The sequence below is a fragment of the Castor canadensis genome, chromosome 4, assembly GCF_047511655.1.
Source record: "Castor canadensis chromosome 4, mCasCan1.hap1v2, whole genome shotgun sequence".
NCBI lineage: Eukaryota > Metazoa > Chordata > Mammalia > Rodentia > Castoridae > Castor > Castor canadensis.
This window is the reverse complement of record NC_133389.1, coordinates 142,026,944-142,051,736: the sequence shown is the minus strand read 5'-3', so window position 1 is coordinate 142,051,736 and position 24,793 is coordinate 142,026,944. Positions and strand designations below refer to the sequence as shown.

The 24,793-nt window shown below is 31.3% G+C and overlaps 1 protein-coding gene across 4 annotated transcripts in view; it reads right to left on the bottom strand.

Annotated features, from left to right (window-relative positions):
- Positions 1-24,793, bottom strand: part of Gls (glutaminase) — a 73,893-nt gene that overhangs the window by 33,956 nt on the left and 15,144 nt on the right. For all 4 annotated transcript variants that reach the window (XM_074071291.1, XM_074071289.1, XM_074071293.1 and 1 more), the window contains exons 4-11: positions 20,618-20,747; positions 19,304-19,383; positions 16,237-16,400; positions 10,217-10,275; positions 2,298-2,330; positions 2,152-2,210; positions 1,378-1,444; positions 792-842 (exon numbers count right to left, since the gene is read on the bottom strand). In XM_074071291.1, coding sequence (XP_073927392.1) covers positions 792-842; positions 1,378-1,444; positions 2,152-2,210; positions 2,298-2,330; positions 10,217-10,275; positions 16,237-16,400; positions 19,304-19,383; positions 20,618-20,747 — 643 coding nt within the window. The remainder of the gene's footprint in view (positions 1-791; positions 843-1,377; positions 1,445-2,151; positions 2,211-2,297; positions 2,331-10,216; positions 10,276-16,236; positions 16,401-19,303; positions 19,384-20,617; positions 20,748-24,793) is intronic.

Genomic DNA, 24,793 nt, shown 5'->3' with positions numbered 1-24,793 from the left:
GTAATGCACATGCAGGAATTTAAAATTTTCTTTTCTGAAATTTCTTTTATTTATTTAGGCTGCACTCAGTCAAAACCACATGTAATAAATCCACAAATAAGGTGGGCTTACTATACTTCATTATCAACTTTCCTATATATTCTGTAATACTAACAAAACATTAAAAACTTTTAAAAGACAGGAAATATAAGGTAAACTAGAAATTAAAACCATGCAGCCTCTATGTATCTTTACACTATAGCTGCATCAGTGACACCAATGGTGTTAAAAAACTAATACTAAACTGACCTGAAATTATGGGGGGAGGAAAGGGATCTCCAAGAAGGCGATAATAAACTGAGGTTAGAAATAATGAGAGCTACCCTAAGAAGAATATTTATACTATGTAACACTGCAGAAATGAGCTAAACAATTATCTTCCTGCCATTAATTAAGCCAGGACCAAGTAGTAACAAAGAGTATAAAAGAAAGCAAGTCATTTTTAAAAATGCTGAATACAAGACCTCTGATAAACAAATAACTTCTTCCAGACAAAATATAAAAACTAAGAAAATAGAGCTCAGCTTATAATCAGGAGAAATCAATTTCTGGAATTATACATAAGTTCCTAAACATCTTTCAGAAAATTTTTTCCCTATTCCATTGTAATGCAGGAATTTTTAGGAGATACAGACATAAGACTGCTTTTCTTGAGGCCACTGTTTGAAAGAAAGTCAGTGGACAATATATTTTCTCATGATCTATAGTTGAGACCTATTTATAGACACAGTTATGCAATTAAAGTAAATTACCTGGAAATAGAAATCTAGTATACCAACCATGTCTGTGCCTTCAGGAAAGCACTGAAAAAAAAATTAAATAATTAGGCAAATAGGAAAAATATGCACATAAGTAAAAACATTATCAAGTTTGAAGTGTACGAAATGTTTCATTTTAATTAAGAACAAAATAGTATGTAGCCTTTAAGAGAACAAACAGGAATGAAATAAAGAACAAAAATTACATCACATCATATAAATTTCTAGATATTAATTTAACTGACAATGATAAACTGATTCATAATTCACAAATCAATTTATTGGACCAGTAACTTAAAATTTAAAGAGAATCAACACAAACTAAGCATTATACATTTTAAAATGGACTAAACTTCAAGCAGAATTTGCACTAATATGACTAGTCAAATATTTGAATACTGCCAGATACAAATCACTTTAATAGCAATATTAACTTTTGTTAACATTAACTTGAGTACTTTGCAAAAGCTTCTGCATTTTAAATACTAATAAAGGTATTGAAAAGCTATTGTTGAGTGCTTAGCATGTCATCATATTTTATTAAACAAAATAATTTGAAATAGAAACAAAATTTAAAAACCTTCTTTTCCTTCAAGTAATATCCTATTGCAAAATTTCGATCTCCACTTTCTCTTTCAGATTGAAACCTAAAAGAAAAGAGTATCACTGCTTACTTTCAGTAAAAGTATTATCTGTAGTTTAATGTATATAGCACTGAACAGTATAAAGAACACTGAGCTAAGAGTCAGGACGGCTAAGTTTTAGTCTCAATTCTGCCAACAGGCTAGTTTTGTGGCTTTGGAAAAGTCATTTAAATGTTAATTCTTTCAGTCTTAATTTTCTCAGGTGAAAAAGGCCTGAAATGAACTCAGAGCCTTTCTAATCTTCATATTTTATAAAAAAGAAGCTAATTGTAAAATTCTCTGATATTCCATCATTAGGATACACCGAAAATGTGTAGAATCCTTTGGCTGCCGAAAAGTACAATAAACAATTCCAACTGAGGGAATCCATGGAAAGTTCACTGAGAAAGGAGCACATAAAATGGATCCTGCAGGATTCACTGGATTAACAGATTTCAGGGGCAGCCTGGGCAGCGGGACAAATTCCATACAGCACGAACGAAGTTATAAAAGCATAAACAACAGGGGCAGGGGCATTGCTCCAGTGTTTGAGCACTGTCTAGCATGTGCAAGATTCAGGGTTCAATCCCTGGCACCACAAAAGATAAACTAAAAGAGTAATATACATATGAGAAGTAACAAAACAGCACTGAAAATAAAATTCTATAATTTTTTTGGTTAAAGAGGTCCAATGACCAACAATAAAAACCTAAGCCACAAATTAGACTCACGTTGCATTACTGAATCCAACATACTCATTACCAGCCATCTTATTTAAAAACTGCATCACCTACAAACCAAAATAAGAATACATTAGTAACCAAAAACAAATATTTAAAGAATGTATCATGAAAACAGAATTCTACATTGTACTTACATAGTCAAATTTTTCAGCATTATTTACTCCTTGCTACAAAGAAATAAGAGGTATAAATGTTAACAGAGATACTATCACAGTTATGTTTTAAGCTAATATAATAATTCAAATAGCTACCATTATATTTAATCCACTGCATTAGTACTTTTAAATCTAGGAAATACTACTAAAGTAATTTAAAATTTCAACTTTTTTACATATTAACATCCATATGTTGAGGAAAAATCAAAATTATAAAGGGAATGCTTTATTTTAAGCATAGCATTATTCAACTCAAAGTTACAAAATACAATTTACCCCGAAATCCCCTTATCTTTCATGACAGCACATAGTTTAGTTTCTTACTTAAAAATTTTTAAAGTTTTACCCTTAAAAGCAGTATCTTATAAATCATGATTTTCAATTAAGAACAATATTTTTTTAAAAAACCGCTTAAGCCAGTATTAATTGAGTTAGAAAAATGAGTTAAAAATTGACTAATCTTTTATTCTGGTATATACAAACATTCTGGATACATTTTACTTATTTCTCACTTGAAATAACAATGCTTGAACTAAAAAAAGTTACATCACAGTCTTGAAAAAATTAGCTACAATTGTATTTAACATTATGCCAATTCAGATTGTGGAAGATGTATTGTTTCATCACTTCTATTTCTGACATGTTAATCTACTGCAAATGTCATTAGGAAAAAACCTATGTAACGTAGATCAGTTCAAGTAGCCAAATGGTTTTATTTTACCTCGGCGAAGTTTACAAAGCAGTAAGTTGTAGATCTGAAATCAAACGTATTAATTGGTGATATGCACCCAATAGAAACAATACATCTCTAATTTCTAAAACAAGAATAAAGTAAAATAATTTGATAACTAGTTTTAAAAACATTTTTAAAAATCTACCCTCAAAAATTCTAAAACATTATACTTTAAAATGCTATTATGGGGAAAAATCTGCTCCAGATTATTATTTAACTGAATAAAGCCAGGTTGATTCTCCACTTATAAAATTAGAGTATGGCTGAGAATATGTGAAACCCTACAAATCGGTTTTTTAAGAAGGAAGTGCCATCACACATATACAACTAGTAACTGGAAGACCATCACACTGTTTTATCAAAATTAGGCATTAACAAAATTTAAGTAAGACAAAGATAATTTAGTAACAGCTAACTGTAATTCCTATGTATATATTTTCCTATGACATATTTTTAAGCTTTCTTTTCTTAAACCAGAAATCAAACTGTAGAAATGTAACTCCAAAGCTGTTCAATGAAAAATAATTAAAAGAAGAAATTACCAACTTCATTGAACTGTTGCAGCTGTCAAAATATTCCATAGATCCTAATGCTGTAAAATATGTAACAACATTTAAGCCACAAAAACCTTTTTAACCTTAGGAAAAGCACAAAAAAAAAAAAAAAAGCCCAATTCTTTTGGAAAAGGATGTCAGCGTTTGTACTAGAATATCACAGAGATAAATACTAATTGTGCAATTAATCAACGTAAAATAAACAAAGTTGTATTGAACTTACATCCTCTGACCTAAGCTGTATATTATAAAGTTTTCCTTATTAAGCTGTACACTATAGTTTCCCTTATTGAGCTCTCATGATTAATACAGAAAATTAAAAAACTGTTTCAACTCTACACTGAGGTCACATACTTGATTTATTTTGTGGCTTTTAACTTATTTTTAAGAAACTGATATTTACCAGTATCTATCATTATATAATATTTTGGGTAAGCTACTTAATAGTGTGAAATAAAATAATGACTGATTATGTGGACTGAAGAATGTCTCTTACTCCATTTAAATGCAAAGTAATTTGACTATTTGTTCTTTTTAATACCCTGGAAATGGCATTTTACTTAATCAACAATATATATTTGTCCCAGAATCTGTTGGAAAGATTTCATGTACCCCAGCTCAACAGTACAAGCTACGGATGGTGGCATGTGCCTGTCATTCGGTAAGATGGGAAGTGTAAAGTAGGACAGAAGTCCAGGACAGCCAGGGCAAAAAGTGAAAACCTATGTCCAAAATAACCACAGCAAAAAAGCCAAGGCATGCTCAAGTGGTAGAGTACTTGCTTCAGAACCATGAAGCCCTGAGTTCAAACCCTAGTACTGGCAAAAAAACCCACCAGCAACTGTCATCACCACTGCCATGGCATAGTGGAGGAATAGATGTTACAAAAATTGAAGCTGGGAATGGATACTTGGAGGCTGATTTTAATACTGTTTATTTTGTACATATTTGAAGTTTTTCATAGTGAAAAATTAAAGGAAAAATGTTGATTTGCTAATCATCCCAATACTAATTTGCAAGATTGTTATCTTTTTGAGTAGTCTCTTTCCCTGCTGAAGTAGAAATTGATTTTTAGTTCACAGATCAGTGGATATTTTCTATTGAATGAGATGGATTAATCCCCTTCCTATTTTTAGCTTTTACAGATGCATGAGTTGAGAAACCCTGTTTATAATAGATAGACTCAAATAGAAAAAAGGTTACCATATCAGTTAGTTCTTTATATAGCATCTCATGACATCCCAAAAGTCACACAGTACTCTATCTTCAGAAATTATTGCTTTTACTAAATGACAACCTGTTTAAATACTATTTCAAATTGGTTGAACAGGACTTATTACTGTCATTGCTATGATTCACATCCTCAATATAACTGACTTCAGTATTTCAAAACACTCTATTGTGTTGGTGCCCAAGAATTTTTTACCAGCTAAAGCAGTGCTCTGTAGTAAAATTTAGGACACATAAGAAGAATGACATTCTTTTGGAAAATGGGAGGCATCTAGACTAAAGGCAGATTAATTTTAAGACAGGAACATATGGAAAAACATCTGGAAATTTATTTTTATTTTCTTAAACTATCAATGTCCCTTCTTGCCCATCATATACCCAGGAATGTTTATCCCAGTTTGAAGATCACAGTACAACACTATAACAAACTTATATTATTTTAATTTTGAAAAAGTTTACACTAATTTGTAGTAAATACATTACAAATGTTTTTTAAAGAAATGAAACCAGGCAAAATATATTTACCTAAGTTTCAAATCCTGTGGTTTATTTGAAAAGGATAATCAGACGCTAATTCTAAAAAACTTAAATTTTTCTACAAACATGCCTATCAAGTTATAGAATGTACATCCTTTGAAGATGTACATGTGAAATTTTAATAAAGATATACTGAGTTTTGTCTACTAAAAGAATTACTGTAACTATGTTGGAGTATTTTTATACTCTATTTTCCCAACATGTTCATGAACATGTCAACAAAGACATTTGGCAAAAAAAATTTAATTTAAAAAATGGCTCATTTAAAGTCAATACATTAATCACAGTTATTTTGTAACTCACTTGATTCCATTCACAAAGTATGGAGATGCAAGCCAATTAAAAAATACAGAATTTCTTCTATGAAGCAACAAGAGGTAATTGAAAATGATTTCATAAAATATTCTTGGTTTGATATTACCATAGAAAATGCTTTCAAGCTAAATACTATTAGAAGAATTAAAAATAGGTATTACAGGTAAAAATGTTTTTCTGTATCTAGTATTTTCATAGATTAACTCTAAAAGTAATTCATTTGAACCAATCTCCTTTCATTAAAAAAAAAAAAAAACATAAATGCATTAACTAACATAAACCTGAAGCAAATAAACCAATATAATCCTGTCTTCTGAATGGATCATGGCCAGGGCATCATTCATTACTACCTACTTACAAACCACATTAAGAGTGTGGCTTATAAGCAAATCTAACAGATTACTGCTAACACGACCAAATGAAGCATTACATACACATGAACTAAATTTGTCTTGATTTTTCATGGAGTATTGATTAAATTGTTTAGAAAAAGAGAAATATAAAACATCAATTCTTAAATTCAAAACTACTTCTGAGTTTTTAAAAATCAAATTTCCTCAAATGATAAAAACTGGAAACCTCCACTAGAATAAAGAGACATAAACATGGAAGACCATGCAGTTTACTCTACTTCTAAAATAAAAAAGCAAAAGTGGCAATTATTTTGCAGTATGTGTCCTCATGTTCCTACCCTAACTCTCAAGTCATCAGACTTTAACTTTTAAACTAAAACTACATGAAATTTTTACCACCAAACAAATAAAAAAAAGTGTATGCGTATACATATGTATACATATATAAATAAGTGCTATTTCTTTGTTTTGATTCTTTTAATAAATTTACTTTAAATTTTATCCTTAATAGAACAAAGGAATTTCACTGAAAATTTCAGAGATGGATACGATGTACTCTGAACAGTAGTTCGCCCCCTGTGCTATATTCTTTTACCTCTCTATTCCTTTCCCCTTGTCAAACAGTATTTGGTGTGTTTCATTATGCTATCTTCATACATACACATGTAATATGCTTCAGACAATGCTACTTCATCTAAACATAACTGTGTTCCTTTCATGTTTATTTTTATGTTTTCCTTTAAATCAAGCAATAACACATTATCATCATGAAACAAAACAGACTGTAACAAAAAGTATTCCTTTAAAGTTAGTAGCTCCCACACAGAAAAAGTGTGGAAGTATAATAACCCTTATGCTTCTTGACTATGTGCATTTTAAGTATAAAATGACATTTGTTTTCAAAAAGGTATTTACCTATATAGCTTTGTTTAAAATTTTAAATATTGTAGTTTTCCTATAAGCTTAGTAGTTAAGAATTTATGCAACAGGTTCCTTCTGTCCAAATCCTCCTTTTTTCCACAATCTGCTAATCCTTTTGAACATTTGCTTTGCCTCTTCCCCCATTTCCTGAGGATCACCACCAATCCTACAAGGAAAAAATATCAATACTACAAAATTATGAAATAAAGAGTCTTACTAAAGACTCCATTTAAATTTTTTGGGGAGGGGAGTAACATGAGAATTGTTTTAAGTGGCACCATAATAAAGCCCTGAATTTTGAATGAAAAAAAAATCACAAATAACCTTAAGGTCAACTAAAAGATGAGCAAAAATGGAAATTCACATCTAGTAGCCTTCGTAAAATATCTATGCTTTGGACATTCAAACAGAAGTTCTTTAGGAAGGGGTCTGTTTTATTACAGGTAACAGATACTGACTAAAAACAGTGACCACACACCCACGAAAGAATAGATGGAACATTTAAGCCAATAAATCAGAATCTTTTGTACAAGTTAAAAATTAAGAAAGCAGTATTTCTATTTTTTCTGCACAATATAACTATGCTAGTTGAAGTGAAAGATGTCATCAAGTAAAATGGTAAACAATGAATTCTAAGGAACAGACAGATTAATTCTAATGCTATGACAACCTATCCAGTCTGTTTCCTAAGTATATAAAGCAAGAGAACTGGTTTCTTTTGGCTATGGTTTTATTACCTTAATTTCAAACCATTAGTAACTGATAAACACTATGCAATCATATAATTAATAGAGACTGCATACAAATATTTATATAAGTTTTTAATTTTTTCTTTTAAAGATCCTAAGAACGGTATTACATTTTGGGGCAGTCAGTTTTTCAAAGAGTTGTATATCAAGCTTTGCTCTCCAAGATTTATATGGACATCAGTTAAAAAAAAAAATCACTTGTGAAACATTCTAGAAACAAAACAAAAACTCAAAGAAGTGACCTTAAATATGAACTATAACCCAAAGCCTCATTCCAGACTTGTCAGTAAATTTGAATTTTTTTATTAAGTTAAAATCCCTGATCAAATCTGCATATACAAGGGGACTCAGTTAAATTTCTGCACTATAGGACAATTATGTTGTCTATGTGTTTTTAAACTCTGTTTCTAATTGCTCATACTGATGTGGTTCAAACGAATGACTGACATGTTAAGTGCAACTAATGAAATGGTGGTGTGATGTGACTAGACATGCAGTTCCCACATGCAGCATTTCAGTGTAGTTGATGAAATCCATGAATCATTAAACACAAAGATTTTTAACTGCATGCAGTTAAGGAAGTCCTCTATTAATAATTTACACATGCCCTTTAAAAAAAAAAATACTATTGGTGTGTCATGTTAAATCTTTCTCCAATGTAAGAGTTTTTAAAGCGGGATCCATGGATTATCTTAGCAGGGTCTGTCAGCCCCCCGACATGTATGCAAAGTCATGGTGCACAGACATTTTTCTGAACCCAGAAATGATTCGGAATCATTCTAGTGTTTTGAAAATCAAGCATTAACCGGCACGTTGTATGATAATTTTCCTCACTTGTATAATTATATAATAAATATTTTAATTATTGATAAGAATTTCTCTCATAACATTTACTGAATTCAACTACAAGGGCCCATTTACCTGTACATATTCCATACTACAATGTAAGCTACCTAAAGGCAGAACTATGCCTTGCACATAATCTCACTGTCATTGCCTACAATAGTTTCTTTCACCAGCATGACATCTTTGCCTTATAAAAAAATAGCCATGAATAAGTAACACTTAATAATGGACAAAATGATTTGTATTTCCCTCAAAATAACAGCTAAACTTACATATTATTATTATTATTATTATTTTGATGGTACTGGGGTTTGAACTCAGGGGCTTCACACTTGATAGGCAAGGACTCTACCACTTGAGTCAAACCCCCAGCTCTTTTTTGCTTTAGTTTTTCTTTTTTTTGGATAGGGTCTCACATTTTCTCCCATCTGAACTTGTGATCGTTCTACCTACAGCCTCTTGCTACCTACGGCCTCCCACATAGCTAGATCACAGGCACACACCACCTCACATGGCTTATTTACTGAAAAGGAGATCTCCCTTACTTTGTGTCCAGGCTGGTCTCAAACTATGATCGACCCAATCTATATCTCCCAAGTAGCTGGGATTATAGCTGTGAACCACTGCACCTGGCTCTAAGCTTATACACTCTTAAGATATCTTTTATTTTAAAACTGTTTTCTCATGAAGATATAAAACTTGTGAAAGCTAAGGGAGAATTTCTAGAATACAAATTATATGAATTTCTATGAATTGGGCCACAGATAATTTATCCTCGAAAATTCTTTGTGTAGCCAGGGTACCCCAACCACAGTAATGAATATAGAAAACCATAAGTTGTATTTTATTCTAACTTGAATAGACAGGCACAAATTTAGAAAGAAAGTATCTAAGTGCTTTAAATACAAATGAGTTTTATTTTAATATAAATAACGTTTATAAATTAGAAATTTTAAATTGAAAAATAAACTCTAAAATTGTATGAGATTTTTACATCATTTTGAAACATATTTCAAAACAACCTTAGAACTTCCAATTATTAAGGCAAACCAAACACTAAAAAAAAAAAAAAAAAACCATACAATGCAAACATCAAAGAATAAGAAAAACATGACTTAATAATTGGAATAGGCCTTACTGTCTTAGTTATGGCATGATTTAAGTATAGCAAATGAAACAGGTTCAGAAAAGACTATGATTCCAGATTATGAGTACAAAAGACCTGAGAATATTCAACAGTAAATGCGTTTCACCTTAAACTTAAATTATTAGAACATTTTCCCCTACATATGTTGATAACAAACATTGCATAGTTAATGTTTTTAATTCTGTTAACATCTGCTCATTCTAAAAACCAAAAAGAAAAGAAACAATATTAAAAATTTTTAAAGAAAAATCTCTATGCCTATTGTTCAGCAAACTTCTTAAATCTCTGCCAAATCTTCAAGTCAGGAAGTAACTAACTGTAGGGATTTACAATGAGTCAACTGTTTTTCATTTTCATTTTTATTTATTAAATAAAAATCCTAACCTTTTACCACAAGATTTTTTAATGCCAAGAAAACTTTTCATAGTCCTACACAAACAGTAAAGACTCATGTTTATGACTTAGTTTATTACAAAAAGTTTACTAGGTTAAAAGGAAATGTCAACATTTTACCTTTATTAATGAAGTCACAACAATTGCTCCAGCATTTACCATAGGATTGTGTGGTTTATCTGGAAAATATAAAAGAAACTGCATTTTTTCCAAATACTTGGTATTATCTTCTTTAACGAGATCCCTTCTCATAAGCATGAATTTTTTTAAAATGTAAGTCACCATTATAGCAATTCTTTTTTTGGAGGGACTTATCTGTTTGAAGTCAACTACATATCAAACCAGTAGGTCACATCTAGGATTCTGTATCAAGAGTCATATAGTCAAAAAAGACCTTACGACAGAGTCAATAATGTAGTACATCCAAAGTTCTTAACTGCTATTTACTACTTATGTGGCCCTGGGCAAGTAACTGATCTTCATTCCTCATCCTATTACTGAATAGGGCAAGGATAGTACCTATACCGCATAGAGTAAATAATTGAGTCAAAACATAGGAAATACTTAGAAAGTGCCTGACATCTAATTAAGCACTCAAATAATATTACTACATTAAAAATAACACTGGAAAAAGCACATCTGGTGTGATCCAATTTTGTTTTTTAAAAAACATTTCTGTGCTTATGTATAAAGACACACATAAAGAACAAAACACAAACACAAGTGATATACATAAGATAATGACAGGGAACTTAAATTGTATTGTCTATGCTTTCCATATTTCCTGACAGTAAACGACAGTTCTTATATAATTTAAACGGTTGTAAATTTAAATTTTTAAGTTCCTCCATAATCCTACCTCTTCTAATTATATAATAAACAGAATTTTCAAATCTGAACTGATAATGGACTGGCTGAATGACTGAAGTGGTTGAGGGCCTGCCTAGCAAGCAGAGGTCAACCCCCAACACGGCCAAAAAAGAAAAAAAAAAAAAAAAAACCTTAGCCGATCACATTCTCACTCTCTGCGTAACAAAAACACTAACCACAAAACTCTGGATAGCAGCGAAACTTCTAATTGCAAGCATACTTCCTAATTTATTTGTTTGTGGCAGTTGTTTCTTCACGAAGAAGTTTTTACCTAACTTGACAAAACTAGCACAGTGCCTTAAACTTGCTGTACTATGAGTCTCTTTGAATTTAAGCAAACCACATTTTGTGAGACTAATCTCCAGCTAAATAATTCTGAGCTCTGGGAAACAGTCCAGCAGTGCTTTAAAAGTTAAAGATAGAATTACCAGTCACTGAGCAACTCCACCTCTAGGTATATAATCAAGAGAAATAAAAGCATATATTCATACAAAAACTTGTATCCAATTTGTTCACAGCAACATTACTGTTAAAAGCCAAAAAATGGAAACAAGTCAAATCTCCCATCAGCTGAAAGGTAGATAAACAAACTGATATTATTACATTGGAATTATAATGGAGTATTATAAAAATTTATATGGGTTTCTTTTGGAGGTAGTGTAAGTGTCCTAAAATTGATTGTGATAATGAACATCAGCTCTGTGAATATAGTAAAAAAAAAAAAAAAAAAAAAACCACTGAGTTATACATTTTTAATAAAGTTGTGTAGTATGCAAATTATATCTCACTGAAACTATTTTTTTGGGCAGGCTGCATGAGTGTGAACTCAGGGCTTTGTACTTGCTAGCAGGCACTCTACCACTTGTGCCACACCTCCAGCCCTTTTTGCTATAGTTATTTTGGAGATAGAGTCTCACTTTTTGTCCAGGCTGGCCTGGATCACAATCTTCCTATTTCATGTTTCTCACCCTCACTAAGATGATATGCACATGCCACCATGCCCAGCACTTTTCCATTGAGATGGGATCTCACAAACTTTATTGCCCAGGCTGGCCTGGAACCACAATCCTTCTGATCTTAGTCTTCCTTGTAGCTTGGGATGACAGGGGCACACCACTGTGCCCATTTATTGGTTGAGATGGGGGTCTCGCAAACTTTTTGCACAGTTGGTCTTAAACTATGATCTTCACAATCTTGCCTACCAAGTAACTAAGATTGCAGACGTGTTCAAGAGAAAAAATATTGATTGGGTAAATTATAGTCTACAAGTTTCCTTCAATAGAAGATTAACAATGTGATTCAGAAGTTATGCTGTTAAAATTATGAATTCTGGATCTAGCAACTAGTTGGTATATACAGCAAACAGAAATGAAATCATTATACTGAAGAGGTAGCTATACTCCCATGTTCACTGCAGCATTATTCACAACAGCTGAGATATAAAATCAACCTATGTGTCCACCAATGGATGAATGAATAAAGAAAATACGGTATATTCACACAAAGAAATACTATTCAGCATTAAAAAATAAAGAAATATTTCACTTACATTAACATGGATAAACCTGGAGGATATTATATTATAAGCAATACAAAGGTCACAGAAAGACAAATACCACTTAATCTTACTTTTATGTGGAATCTAAAAGTTTGAACTCATAGAAACAGAGAGTAGAATGGTAGTTACCAGGGAGGAGGTGATGGTGGATTAGGGAGATGCTGGTCAAAGAGTACAAAATTTCAGTTAGGCAAGAGCAATAGGTTCAAGATACCTATGGGATAATATGATGACTCTACTTAATAACGATGCATCACGTACTTCAAATTACTAAGAAAGCATATTTTAAACCTTCACACTACAAATAAATGATATGTGAGGCAATACATATGTTAATTAGTTTGATTTGGTCACTCCATAATATACATGTCAAAATATCATGTTTTTATACCAAATATTTATAATTTCAAATGTCAATTAAAAATAAGTAAGAGCTGGGTGCCAGACGTTCATGCCTGTAATCCTAGCTTCTTGGGAGGCTGATACTGGGAGGATCGCAGTTCAATGCCAGTGAGCAAATAGTTCAAGAGACACCATCTCCAAAACAGCCAGAGAAAATGGGCAAGTGGTAGAGCACCTCTTTGCAAGCTCAAAGCTCTGAGTTCAAACCCTAGCCCCACTTCCAAAAAAAAACTATATATAAACTTAAAAATAAAAACAAGTAAGAAAAACTGTAGTTTGATTTACTCATGAAAAAGACTAGTTCCAAAAGTTAAAATCCCACTGTTAGTGCTAAGTATTACAGCCAAGATTTCACCTATTCCAAATTAGGCTGACCAGGAAATCTGCTTTCTCTGAGTCTATGCAAAATGACTACACAGCAAGACGGAACCAAGAGGCAAAAAATTTCCAAAAATTACCTATCTGAAAGAAAACCCATAAGCAACAAGAAAGCAGAATACAGAAATCAGGTTGTGCTAAATTGCTTTTTTTAAAAATATTAGGCTTAGCCTTGGTAGGTAATGTGTGTATAACCACATTAAAGTGGTTATTAGGTAAGCATAAGGTTCTGAATTCAAAACCCCAGTAACACAAAAAAAGATGTTCAGTTTAGAGATTTATATTTTAGGTATTACATAGAAATTCTGTAGTGCCATGTAAAAATTAAGTGTTAAAGAAATCTAATTATCCTAACAAACATGTTTGCAATATATTCTAACTATCGCTTAATTTTTCAGTGTCCACCTACATTCTCCCAACCACCCAAACTTCATCCTTCCTCAACAGTTCAGTCCCGGCCTTCGTCATATAAATTAACTCAACTGTTCTTTCTCAAATCTTCTTTGTATAATCAATGCATACACTTAGGCACCTGTTAATTACAGACTTCTAAGGGAACATAATTAGCAATGCTTATGTTTGTTTTCTACCATCAAATATTAAAATATTGTTTGCTGTATGTTGTGGCACTTGCTATATAAGTTACTCCAAGAACTGAGTCCCTGGTATGGCCCAGAGCTGTTAACAATATAGACAGGGAACGCTAGATAAATATGAACTGATTAACCAATCACTGTAAGGCTGAAAAGGAAGCATTCCCTAAGAGATGGTGGCTTCCAAGATTGACATCTCAATAAACAATTTGTTTACTCATTTACACTGATAGAAAATAGCCAACTCCTACCACAGGACCAAATTTTTTATGCTGTAAACATTTAAAAACTATTTTTTAAGGAATAACTACCACAGTTTCTTCATTTATTCATTATATTCATATTAATCTTAATTTATCTACAAATGCATTTATACAGCATATAATTTCATTATAAATCTACCCTTGAGGTTCTAATTATGAAAAATATCTTCAGACTGTCTGGGGCTAGTTTAAACCAAGACTCAAGAATGCAGAATAGATTCAGAACTCAGGAAGGAGTGGAATAGTGAGGCTTTCATTTTACTGTTCCTTTGAAGATTCCTGGATTGGCTCAAGTTTAAAGCACTCTATGAATGCCAAGGGAAGACCTTGGTAAAATCCTGAGTTCTTATTGTGATTTTTTTTCTTACACAGACTATAGCATCAATAAATCATAACTACTAAAGTCATACATATACATGGCAAAAAATTGGTAACATAATAATATTCAGTTCATTTACTACAAACAAAACTATCTATTTTTTTGGTTTCTGAAATTCTTCTTAACATTCAAATTCTTACATTTATAATTTTCTGTTCTTTAAGTACCTCCCTGAAAATCAATCAACTCACCAGAATCACCTAGATTATTCTCCTGTCTTTCATAAGAAAGTATAATTTTTCTGATAACGTGTTATCTTATTAAAATAACAGTATTAATTCTTTCAATATTAAATCTCAATGTCAATGAGCTTCTACATATGATGTCCTCAATGAAGTTGCTAATATATGCTAATTTCCAAAAATCAGGATGGAAATAGTATGGTAAAATAGGCAAGAAAACATAATTACCCTTGAAAAATATAAGAAAAGCCTAAGAAAGTATCAGTCATAACTTCATTTTAAAAACTAATAATTAGAAAGAGACAAGCTCCATTTTTTTTTATTCAACAGAAAGAAAAGAACACAAAAATGTATCTCTCAACATTATTCCAACCTTCACTTTTACTTCCTTCAATTTTGTATTTTAATTCACCAAACCATTGGGAACTTTGCATAAGCTTGAAATGTTAAAAACAAATCTAATTTGTATCAGCTAGATGTTTAGATTTAAAATCTGTCAGATCAATGTACCAACTACTTTTGTCCTCCTTTTGAATTACTGTAACATAGTTAAGACTTGTAAGTTATCCAACTATTAGCGCAAGAAATTTCTTTCAATATTAAATGTTAGGAAGGAAAAAGAGCAAAAACACTGAAAAAAAAAATCTACTATCTCAATGACTTAACCACCATTAAGCTTATTATTATGGAAGTTTTAATATGCATATCCATGTGCCCTGGAGTTTATATCCCCACTCCAGTACACAGCCTTCCCTCAAATGACAGAATCCCTCAAGTTCTAGCTCCTTACTGGAACTTGCTACATGTGTCAAGATAAAGCCATGTCATGTCATTTCTTTGTGTCCTTCATAGCACCCAACATTTAATTCAACATGAGCCCAAATAAGCATAAAAGCCTATTAACAATGAAAGGTAGACTAGAAGCTTAGAGACATGGGTTCTTCTTTAAAATATTAATAAGTATTTGAATTTGGATGAAACTATTATCATGTAATGTTGGAACATTATTTTTGTCTTCTTAAAAATTCTGTCTTCCAGTTTGTTAACGGAGAGAATTTTTAAAGATGACTTTGAAACTAGAATGTGTATTCCATCCAAATGTAATAAAAGAGACTATTAGTCATTTGTGCCAAATAGAACCATTTAGTTTCAATAATTATCAATATGGTCATAATCATACCCAATGTTTCCAGCTGCTACCACTGAATTATATTTAGCAAATTTGAGATATTTGAAATTTTAGTACAAGATATCCTTTTGTAGGTGGTTATAAAGTAAAATTCTTATTCCTTGCCCTCATGTTCTCTGTGGTCCACTGTCTAATAACATGAGATACCTAAAAATAATCAGTTAAAAAAGTAGGTCATTAAACTATCGCTACAGATTTTACATAAAACCCATGAAAAACTTTAAAAACTAGAAACACTTTTCACTTTCTTCAAAAAAAATTTTACTTACATTTACATAAAAAAACAAGGTATTTCTTTTTCCAACCAACTTGTAAGTAATTCTTACCATCTTCATTTAAAAAAAGTTTGTTGAATCTTAATCCACTTGGCTCTTTCCCAACATATCGGTGCACATACTCAGTTCCAAGATCATTAACAGCAATGGCATATTTCAAAGGTTTTACACAGGATTGAAGACAAAAGGGGACTTTGGTATCTCCAATCGAATGCCTATTTAAAAGCAGATTTAAAAAATAATTAGCATCAACTGGAAAAAAACTAACTGCATAAATGAGAATAAGCACAGTTTACAAAGACTTTTCCCATAATTCAACAAGTTACTTCAAAATTAAAGAATGTAAATATGTTTATTTTAAGAGGGATACTGCAAAAAAAGGTAAAAGCATGAAGTACGTGGATAATAGTATAGCAGTCCTAAATTAAATGATAAATAAGTAATGTGGAAATTTTCCCTTGAGGGAAAGACTACTGCCCTCTCTTTACTCCTACCTGTATTCAATTACATAAAGTGAACTAGCCATGCTAGAAATTATTCTTTTTTTCTTACAGTCTTGCCATGACTAACTTATAATTAGTATGAGAGTTAAACAGAACTCAGTTTAGACTGAGTGCCATATTCTGACACCCTATGTTTATATACACAGGCATTATATATATAATAGTTGTATGTATATAAAGTTATATGTATATAAACATATATATACACATTAGTTGTATGTATAGCATATATATAATATTGCATGTATATATACAATATTTTATAAGCATTGTAACAAATACAGACAGGGTATCAAAATAAATAATAAAAACAAAAAATTCCATCACTGAGTTAAATCAGTGTAAAATGACTAATACCCTGTCTATAAATGCCTCGTTTGGAAACCACCTCTACTCCCAGTTCCAGCCCCAGAAGAAACTGTATCCCATTTTATAAACCCCATAGAGCTGACACTAAGTTACAACAGGCAGTCATCATTACTATATAGGTAAACAACAGAATAAAAAGAAAGCTTTCTATGCTACCAAACTGAGGAACTAAACTAGACAGTATATTTGGGAATGCAAAAATTCTGCCTACCCCAGTTACAACTAAGCCTCACAAGGGCAGAGGTCTTCAATCCAATTCACTGGTATATACCTATACCAGGTGCTCTTAACCACACTAACACATCACAGACACTAACCACTCATAGTGCAACTGGGATGCTATTAATAATTACCCCAGGCAGAGGTGAACAGAGACTTCAGAAGTCAAACAGGAAGCACACCTACCCACCTCGCTTCTAAGTATATTATAGAAATACACACACACACATATATGTATATATATATACATATATGTGTGTAGGAAAAGCAGTTAATATTTTTCTTATCAAATATATGTATAACTTCTAATTCAGACTGTAACCTTGACAATAATTCTAAAAATGATTAAGAGGTCTATTTGATTACATTTGCATTTAAAAATACATATTTTCTAGTTTCAAAGTCAACTTTAAAAATTCTTTACATTAAAGATGTTTAGAAAGAGAAAAATCATGTGCTCTCATTGCATAATAATTTCTTCCCAATTCAAAAAATGTTATTACATAATAAACTCTTTTCTCAATATACAAAAATAGAAATATCACTCCCTACTGGAATCTGCTCAATGGGATGAAGCCATTTCTTTGTATCCAATATTTAATTCAACACACAATATTTCAAACATTTTATGTGCCAAAGGAAGGTAAGAACCTGCAACAATGGAAAGAAAAACAGACTAAAGTTTAGAGATCTAGGGGCTTGTCTGACTTTTGCCAAAATCATATCAACTATACCTCCAAAATTATGGACTAAACCATATGATTTTTATTATAAATACTTCAGGATAGTTATTTTTAAAAATTAAAGCCACTTACAATGAAGGTACTAAAGAGATCAAAATTTCAAAAATAGAAGGAAAGACTTCAGTTAAGAACATAATTTTAAAAAGTAAAACCTAAAATTACAAGATTGCATGACTTGCAGTCCTAACAAAATTTAGGGTAAAATTATATCAAGCTATATACAGTAAGCCCCTTTTTAGACGTGATTTTTTCCCCAAGTGCACTCAAAAAAACATTCCCATACACGCATCACACAGCTCAGTAGATAGGGAGAAACTTAGTCTTGCATTAATTACTAGTTGTGTTTAAACTCTAAGCATTATAAGAATACAAAGTTTTCCTCAACAGCAGTCTTCTTGGAACCATATAACCCCTGTGAATAACAAGGGTCTTCTGTATGCACTTAATAAGTTGCATACATTTTTACATAATTATATTTTAACAAAAAAACAAATAATTAATAAAAAAATTCTATCACTGAATTAAGTCAGTGTAAAAACAGATTTTTCTCTTACGGCATAATTTTTCTGACAAAACCAAATTACACCATGATTATGATTTTCAGGACCATAAAAAGGATCGTTCTTGAAAAAAATATTCCAGAACGTTACCATTTTTCCAAGACACTCTTTTAATTCTTTGATTTTTTTAATCAAATCATTCTCTCTAAAGAGCCCACATTATATAATTATCTTTCTTATAATTCTGCAGGTTCCCCATTTGTCAGCAGTTGTGCTTGAGATATGAGCATATCCCAAATATGGCTTTCACGGACTTTATGAAATCTTGCATGCTTTGCAACTCACTTTTCATTCTGCAAATGATTAAAGGATAATGGGATATGTTACCTTCCATGATCTTAACTCTTGTGATAATCATACCAAGACCATGAGGAACAAAGATGAGTAACCAATGATAAACTGAGAAATGGGGACTAATTTATTAGTGGTCAGCTCATTAGAATAATGTCATGTTTTGACAAGCCTATTTTTCTTGAACTTCAGGTCCTCGAATAAAATTCAAATAATAATATTATAACTGTGACTAAGAAGGATAAAATAACTCAAAACAATGCAAAATTACTGTTTCAGTTGTTTTTTTAATTGCATTAAAATCTAAACTTATTTACCTTTCTGAAATTATCATGGTAGGACTAATTTCCATTATAACAGTGACCTCATGCTCACTGTTACACAAAAGATTTAAGGGTTAAAGTTGGTTTTCATAGATCGGAAATAAACTTACCTCTGTCCATCTACTGTACAAACAGACACACCCCACAAATCAGGACTGAACTTGGCCAATTGAGGAATATAATCTGCAACCTACACAAAATATTGAAAAGAAATTAACATTTAACACATGCAAATGATGTTTTTTCTTATACCAAAAACCGTCTTATCTCAACTTAGCTTCTATAAATGAACATTTTATAATGCTAAGGAGCTCTGCAGTCTATCTTCAGAATAATACTTGTAAAAACTAAAGGCACAAAAGGACTTCATGATTAAGGCAAGATTAAGTGACTTCTCCAATTCTCTCATTCTGTTTTCCAAAACATTCATTCTTCTTAAAAAGCAATCAGTTAGGTATAGCAGCACACTGCTAACATAGAAGAATCACCAAGTTCAAGGCCAACTTAAGCTACTTAGTAAGTTCTAGGCCAGCCTGAGCTATGTAATAGTTAGACCCTGTCTCAGGAAAACAAGAAAAAAAGCAGAGAGTTGAAAAGAACTTGAACTCGATTTTTATTTTTAAAGGAAAACTGGGGTGCTGGTAGTTACACTATCTAAAAAATTAAAATAAGTAGTAACTATTAATACTGAAATTATTATCAAGATATATTATACTACAGTTACCCAAAGCTGAAACAAAAGAAAATAAAAAGCTTTCAACACAGAGATTATGTAAAATAGGCGCTACTATTTTCTAAAGGAATTTTTTTTGGATAGGTTAATGTGAACCCAGGGCCTGGCACATGGGCTCTACCACTGAGCTACATTCCCAGCTTCCTAGATGATTATTTAAAACTAAAAACACTGTACTTAACATTGAAGGATATCAGATATGCAGAAATCCCCAGTGGCTCATGCCTGTAATCCTACCTACTCAGGAGCCAGAGATCAGGAGGATCACGGTTCCAAGCCAGCTTGGGCAAATACTCAACACAAAATAAGGCTGGTGGAATGGCTGGCTGAAGTGGTAGAACGCCTACCTAGCAAGTGTGAGGCCTGGAGTTCAAACCCCAGTATCACCAAAAAAACAAACAAAAAACAACAACAACAAAATATATATATATAATATATTATATATATTAATTAAAAATTCAAAGGCCATTTCAATAACTTGAAAATTAATAAGAAAATCTTAAATTTAGGTCTCACTATAGGCAGAATAACTAAGTTAAATATTTTTAAAGCACTAAATCCAGTTGATGGGTTTAATTTAAATTTTCTAATCAGCCAACAAAAGAAAACCATACAATATTCTCTCTATAGTGAAATCAAGGCCAATTATCAAATGATTGAGATAGGAAAATATGCACATCCAAAATGTTACCTTTCCTCCAGACTGCTTTTTAGCGCTTTCATATAGCTCATCGATGTGTGAGGTAAAAGACATAAAGTCAGGAATAACAAACTTTCTTCTAAAGGCTTGTGTCAACAAAACAATGTTGCTTTGAACACATCTGTGGAATGTAAGAAAATAATTAATAGAATGGATGCCTTTCAATGTACCTGGTAGTAACAGCACTAATTAGGAGAATATTAATATCATATTTAAACAAGGCAAATTCATCTTTTATACAAATGAAGTTTATAAATTATATTATTTGCAAATTTTTTTCTTTCTTTCAAGCAGTCTTTCATGTAGTTGCTTGTAAGCTGAACAGGTTAGAAGTAAATTAAATGTACCTAAAACTTGTGTCAAAGATTGATAAAACAGCATTCCACGGGTTTAAGTAATAAGACCATTTGAAACAAGTTTTCTTATTCTACCAGAACTGATAAACACTCAACATGACATTTTGCTAGCAAAAATAACTTTAAAATATCAGATGAGTAAAATTCTGTTGATTTTTCAAATTAGTAATCTCAGTCATATGCCTCTTAGTTCTTACATAATCACTAATATGTCACAAAAAATGACAAACTTCACATTGTAACATGTTTCCTGAACAACATTTTGAAGGTTTTGTATTTCTAAGTTAACAAATTGGAAATAAGATCAACTTGACAAACAAATTAATTCTCTTAAGTGAAATATTTGTTAAAATGCTTATAAAATATTGTATAACTTTAAATGAAATTCCATATAAAGTGGTATAACAAATTTTATATTTGTTATGTTTGGTGCTTCCAAAAGCACCAAAATGCTGTTACACTATTCTTTTTAATACAAAATATGCAATACATTATAGAATAAAAATGTTCACTGTTAAAAACTATTTCAAAGGCGTGGCAAACCATGTGGACAGGAGGGCATGAAATCTAGTAATTTGAACTAATATTCTGCTATATACTACAAAGGATATAGAGATCAGAAAATTATTATGTTAATGTAACCAAAAAGAACTTTGTGAATTGACTACAATCAACCTTGTACTCTGAGCTTTAGCCTTCTTAAGATTTCTGAGTATCAGTAACTCAGTAATAGAAAATTTAATTGATAAGGAAGACTTGCTAGACGTAGACATTAAGCCACAATGTTGACTATAATAGATCTTAAGGCTGAGCCCCTAACGGGTGCAAAAACAACTGCTGAAATATTAAAGTCAAAGTGTTATTATGAGAAGTTATATATGTAACTTGATTTTCACAGGTAAGTGACATGCTACATTATGAGTTTTGAGGAAGAGAAAAAAACTGGCATTTTTTACAAAAAGTAACTACTCAGTTACTGATTTAACCCTCAAAATACCAATACTTTCTGAAGAATTTCCCTCCTTCAGATAAAGCAAATGAGACTTTAAATGACAAATTTTTAAATTTCAGTATTTTAATTCAAGTTCTAGATGAAACATCAAATTAAAATTAAAAACCAGGTTTCATACTTTAACTACCAGGTTTCATACTTTAACTACCAGGTTTCATATTTTAACTATTAATAAAAATATGGAGTATGTATTTGCATGGTCAATATAAAATTAACACAGATTTACAATAAATCCTGATAAAAATGGCTATAGTTTCAGTAATAAAGATTTCTTATTACAACATTCCAAAAAATTAGTTAAAATTTCCACTATTAACTTAAAGAGGTAGAATTAGTCATCCCAGAGCTAACAAATACTTACTTCAATAAACTTTTAAACTTTGATAGCCTTCTAATAGCTTTAAAACAAACCATTATTGTTAAAACTAAGAATGTTAATCTAAAATACATTCTCATCATTGTACTATTTAATATTTAAAAGAGCTTCTAAAATTCAACTTGCAAATATCAAAGTTGCAAGGGAAATATAGCAAAGAACACCTTTCTCAAAGGAAAAGCCTAAGATCATTCCTGAGCTTAAATAACTATCAAATTAAATACACTTTTACATTTGAGAAGTGCCAAATAAACTCACTTTTCATTAGTAAAATAACATTTGGTTTTTTAGAAAACCAAATAATTAGAAATGCAGACCATTCACTTTCTCTGAAACAAAAAAGTCCAAAAAGTGATGCTCACACTTAAAGACAACCCTAATGCCTATAAGGCTAAAAAAATGCACACATGAAGAATTAGTCTTCAGCATAAAATTAGTTTTAAGATTAGTTTCAAGGATTATTAGCATTAAAAACTGACTATATAGTTGAGTATAGGCAGTCTCCAACTTTCAAATAGATTATACTGCAAAGTATATTAGAACTCATTTTCCCATGGTAAAAACAAAAAGTGATACATCATAGTTGTTTCTCAGATGACAACAAAGGCTAAATACATTAACCCATAATTTTCTGTGTTTGTTTTTGGGGTGGTATTGGGGTTTTTGAACTTAGGGCCTTGAGCTATAGCTCAAGCACTCTACCACTTGAGCTATACCTACAACCATTTTTTTTCTTTTTTTAGTTTGAATTATTTTTCAGATATAGTCCGGCTTTTTGTATATTTTTATATATAAATATAAATATATATAATATATATATAACATATAACATATATTATATATAAAATAAATATATATAATAAATATATATATAATATATATACAAATAAATATATTTATATTTTTTTTATTTCTAGGGCCAGTCTCAGACTGTGATTCTCCTACCTATGGCCTTTTAAATAACTCGTACGATAGGCATGTACCATCTCATCCAGCTTATTGACTGAGATGGGGCTCCTCTTTCCCGTGGGCTGGGCTCTAATGGTGATCCTTACCATCTCTGCCTCCCAAGTAGCTGGGATTACGGGCATGGGTCATGATGCCTGGCAAACCCACAATGCACTTTAGGTAAAATGCCAACACTTTGACTTCAACCAAACATACCCACCTTTTGAAATTATTTCTCAGGGAAAATGAATTCCATGTTTTTTAATACCTCCTTCCAAACTGGTACTAGGTAAGACAGCTTATTTCTGAAAACACCAACTAGGTAACCTCTTATATTTAAAAACAGAGTAGGAACTTCTCTAAAGTAATCACCTCTCCAGGTGACCTAAAAAGGTTAATAGCCAGAGGCTTTGAGTCACTTAATTCTAGGGATAAAAAGAAAAATCTTATGCCTATGGAGTCCTCATATAGACCACTAAATGTGTATCAAGTTGGGAACTGCCTATATTATAATCATAGATTTTTTAAAAATTGGATTAACATTTAAAATTATGGTAACTATTTTCTCTGAATATAATAATAGATGGAAAATTTTATGATTGTATTCCCTAGCTTCATGACTGATTAAGCATATTTAAACTGGTTTTTATTTCATATTTAAACACAGCAATGTTTGTATAAATCACAAAACATTTTAAACAGTATTAAACGTATAAAATATTGCTCCCACTTTAAATTCCAAAGGCAGTTTCCCACACATGTACCTACTATCTCTGAAAACTATACTCACAGATAAGCCAAAATAGCTCCCCAGAAGTATAACTGGAGCACTTTGCAGATAGTTCATGAATTCTAAAAATAAAATAGTCCTTACTACAAAGGTTCAAGTAAATCTAGAAATGAATTCCCTCTGTACAGATGCACACAAACACACAAAAAAGTTCACAGACTCAAAATTCCTAATACCAACTGCAAAGAGGGCCTAATTCTACACTTTAAAATCAGCTGAATTAACAGAAGAACCAAGAACCTTCTGGTGAAATGATAAGGATCCCAAAACTGACAGCAGTGTTTTCACAACATACTAGGAAGCTTCAGAGAACCTCAGTTAAATGCTTATCCCTTCCGATGACTTACTACTATAGTACATTTCCAAGAGATTTCTAAAACATACCATTGAAACCTCCCTCCCACAGAAATTAAAGGAAGTTACAAGTATACACACATACAAATAAAGTTTCAAAATAAATGAAGAAATTCTCTGGGTCCACCTCACCCTAAGCCTACAGTTTAGAAAAAGCCAATGTCTTAAAGTAGTATTTACAATTTTATCCAAGTTTCCACTATCTGTAGTTTAAAATGCTATTTCACTTTATGATTTATTACATACATGTTGTTTATTAATAGTAATCAAACTAACAGAAACACAGTAATGAACATAAATAATAAACAGGCAAATACAGGAATGTCAAATA